Raw genomic sequence first — 4,005 nt, 5'->3', positions numbered from 1 at the left:
GTTAAAGTGCGATGAAACAGTGGCCGTAAAGAAAGCATTCCATCAAACAAACAAACAAACAAACGCAGGTACTAGATGGAACTCTGGAGGGGCACTGGGAAGCTGGTTTGACATAGCCAGGCTTTCTCCATGTAAATATGCTCGGCAGAAGGTGGTTTTCAACTTTCTTTCAGGCTTTCTGTTTCAAACTCCTGCGCCAAATTTACATAAAGTTTAAGTCAAGTCTACTTTATGCAAATGAACTGGCGGGTGATGCTTCAGAGCACGAGGCAGGGCGTTTCAGCGACAAACTGACGGATCCTGCGGACACGTAGCAGGCCCTGCCTCTGCTTGACCAGCTCCATCTTATATTAAAGACCTTATTGTACTGTATCATCCTAACAGAGCCCTTCGCTCTCAGACTGCAGGTTTACTTGTGGTTCCCAGAGTTTCCAGAAGTAGAATGGGAGGCAGAGCCTTCAGTTATCAACTCCTCTGTTGTGGAATCAGCCCCCGGTTTGGGTTCAAGAGGCAGACAGCCTCTCTATTTTTAAGGTTAGGCTTAAAACTTTCCTCTTTGATAAAGCTGATAGTTAGAGCTGCTCAGGATCACCTGAACTGCCCCTTAGTTATGCTGCGATAGGTTTAGACTGCTGATGTATTGAGCTCCTCTGAGCTTCTCTTCTCTCTTCTCTCTTCCTTCTTACCACCATTACATGTCACTAACTCTGTGTTTCCCCCGTGGTCCTGGCTTGTTCTCTCTGTGAATGTCTCTGATCTGCAGCCGCTGGCCTCACCAACCCCCAAAATATTTATTGTTCTGTTCTATTGCTGCTCGCCATCTGCTATACTGCTAGAAGATGGAACAACACTTCCACCATGCTACAGTGGCTCTATGAACTCATGGAGCATCTTGGGGCAGCTTTGGCCTCCCTTGCAACCAACATAAGTGCAGAGGAGCATGAAGCAACCTGACAGTCTTGCAGTCTTACGGCCATTCAACCAAGCCACTATAGAGCTGTCTGAGGAGAAAGGGGTAGGAGGGTCCAAGGCTATTCCCCTCTTTAAAATGCTCAAATATTTCATTGCAGGACTACGTAGTCAAATGCCCTATGGCACTAATTGAAAAAATTATGTGATGGAAAAGTTCAGTCAGCTGAAAAAGATTATGGCCTTGTCGGTCACCATGTTCCTTGACCCCAGATTTAAAGAAGTGGCATTTTGCAACCAGGGACACAGTCAAGCTGCAGTCAAACGATTAACTCATGAGTGTGCAAATGTGATTGCAAGTGAAATTCCAGCAGTATCAACTCCTGTGGCACCTTCACCAAGAGCAGGACCATCTAGCTAACAAGACTTCGACCTTTGGGCCCAACTGGATATTCATGTGGCGACTCAAAATCAAAAAACCAACTCCACTGCCAACGCCACAGTGGAAGTGCAGAGGTAATGTGTTGTGCATATTCCCTATGTGCTTGTAAAAAAAAAAATGTTTTAAAAAGTGATGTTTTTCATCAGTTGTTTCCATGTTTCCTTTTTTTTTTTTTTTTTTCGCATCCCAAGGTATTTGAAGGAACCACACCTGGGAAGATCTGAAGACTCTCTAAAGTACTGGATGACCAGGAAAGCAGTGTATCCCAATTTATTACAACTCATGCCCACGTATCTATGTGTCCCTGCATCCTCTGTCCCTTGCGAGAGAATCTTCTCTAAGGCTGGGGAAATAGTAAATAAGAAAAGGAGCCGTTTGAAGCCCGGCACTGTGGGAAAAATCCTGTTTCTCGATAACAATCTCTGAAAATAAACATTGCACAGAGCACTGCCACTTTTTACAATGCCCATGTTCACAAGCACAACTACTGACACTTCTGTCAGATCATACGTCACTAATATGGCACAAAACGAAAAAACATATAATTGATATATACAGTCATGGAAAAAAATATAAGACCACCCTTGTTTTCTTCAGTTTCTTGTTTATTTTAATGCCTGCTACCACTTATTGCTGTACAAAAATAGACAGAAGCCACATGGCTAAAGTTGTGTGTAACGTCAAATGTGTCTATGAACATACAGCTTTAAATGAGTTGCACTGCACACATTTGGGATTCAAACAAAATATCGAGTACCTCGGGCAAACTACTCTGAAATTTTGAAACAGCTGCTTTAATCCCAGTCTGCCACCAGATGTCACTGTTCCTCCTCACAGTGACGCTCCGAAGCTTCGACTCATTTTCGGTAGAAAAAGAAAGAAATCCTCAGTGCTAACATGTTGTTAATTTTCCCACTTTCTATCAGAGATTTATGCAAGTGAACTTCTGTGAAAGGAGATCACCGGAAGCAGGCTCCGTGACTGCGGCTACCTCGGCAGGTGCACTGAATAATTGAATGTGATTGGCTCACGCGGCGTCTCTGTCGTTACCGGCTACCAACCAATCCAGAGAGCGGCTGCTGACGTCAGTGGTGCCTCCAGCCTCTGCTGAACTCGATTCAAACTTTTGTTCGGATGTGTTTCTATGATGAACCAGGAGGAACTCACTGCGGAGCCTGTGAGCAGCTTTGGCAGACGTTGACTGTCGCATACGGCTGTCCCTCGGCTCGCTGTGTCCCTGCTCCTGGACCTGCCTCACCTGCTCCTGGACCTCCTGGACCTACTCCACCTGCTTGTGCCCGGAGAGGCAGCGAGGCGACCGTTGACTGTGTGAATGTCCAGCGGACCCGCCTGAGGCCACCATGTCAGGTGTAGCGCTACAGGTAACGCGAATGACACTTTCTGTCTAATTCTTCAAATGAAGACCAATTATGGTGGAGATGTTAGTTGCCCATTTGCTTTAGTAAAATGTACCTGTCGACGAGGGTGGGTGAACGCTACTGTAGTTGCTATTCGTCGAACAGGCGTACAGGATTTTCCTGTTTGTCTTGTTTGCTTCTCCTCGTAACTCAGGTAGTTCTGCCTTTGTGGTTATCACACAAATATCCTGCCTCGGACATTTAATTCTAACTGCTTCATGGTTGTTTTACTTATCAAAGACGGTGATTTATATCATGGACATTACTTTAAATGTCTTCCAGAGTCGTTTATTCCAAAAGCAGTTAGCTCACTTGTTTGGTATTTTTTTGAGCAACACTCCAAAAACCCGTTGGTTTGATGAAGGAAGATAAACTGCTATTGATGAAGCTTTTACATAATCTGACATGCTGTTTAAATGTCATCTCCAAATGTTGTATGATGCCGAAGGTTATTAAGGCTCTGTATTGGTCCAGCCTAGTTTATGTTAACAGGTTCAGAGCTTGATGGCATTTATTAGTCTGTATAATGTAGAAATGTCAGGTTCATTGTCTCTTAATGAGACCAAACCTATGAGCACTTCCTAGGACAGGAACAGTCTTCTTGTTTTGATTGGCAGGAGGTGTGTCTGTTGGCTCATGCAGAAGATAATAGCCATAGAAATGAGTAGAAGTACAGGTAATACTCAACACAGTGAACTGGTAAAGTAAAGTGATAAATGTTGATCACGCGATGACACTGCTTTAGTATAGCAGTTGTAATCATTGCCTTGATTCGATTCATCTTCTGATTTGTGTCTTGTGTTAGAAGAAGGACAGCATATACCCGTGGGCCGTGACCATTATGCAAAGTCCAAGGTCGTGTCACCACATTGCGCACTTTGTATGAAAAACAGTCTTAAACCTTAAGTTGGTATCAGAAACGCAGCAGTTCAGAAGCTGGAATTATACACTATGGGGTGTTTTTGCTAAAAGCTTATTCAAAGGATGAATTAATTCTCATAATAGCTTCTTTCATTTGACTAATTGATTGATGATGACCTCCTGTTCTATTTGTGGCTGAAGATAGATGCCCTCCTGATGGTAGTTGGGTGATGAATGAGAATCAAAACATACAAAGTGCATAAAGCTCAATGCAGTTCAGTTTTATACACTCTGTATAAGGTTGTGTAAACGCAGGCCTCGATAGATGTGAGTCAGTGTGACAGTAAGATGAACATCAATCAATCAATCAATCAA

General features: G+C 43.6%; 1 protein-coding gene across 1 annotated transcript in view; it reads left to right on the top strand.

The window, feature by feature from the left end:
- The first annotated feature begins 2,647 nt into the window (after positions 1-2,647).
- pkn3 (protein kinase N3) overlaps positions 2,648-4,005 on the top strand; it is a 22,339-nt gene continuing 20,981 nt past the window's right edge. Inside the window, exon 1 of the mRNA XM_008305145.1 lies at positions 2,648-2,733. Coding sequence (XP_008303367.1) covers positions 2,713-2,733 — 21 coding nt within the window. The 5' untranslated portion in view covers positions 2,648-2,712. The remainder of the gene's footprint in view (positions 2,734-4,005) is intronic.

The sequence above is a fragment of the Stegastes partitus genome, unplaced genomic scaffold, assembly GCF_000690725.1.
Source record: "Stegastes partitus isolate 25-593 unplaced genomic scaffold, Stegastes_partitus-1.0.2 Scaffold2420, whole genome shotgun sequence".
Classification (NCBI taxonomy): Eukaryota; Metazoa; Chordata; class Actinopteri; family Pomacentridae; genus Stegastes; species Stegastes partitus.
Note: the sequence above shows the minus strand (reverse complement) of the source record. Positions and strands in the feature narration are given on the sequence as shown.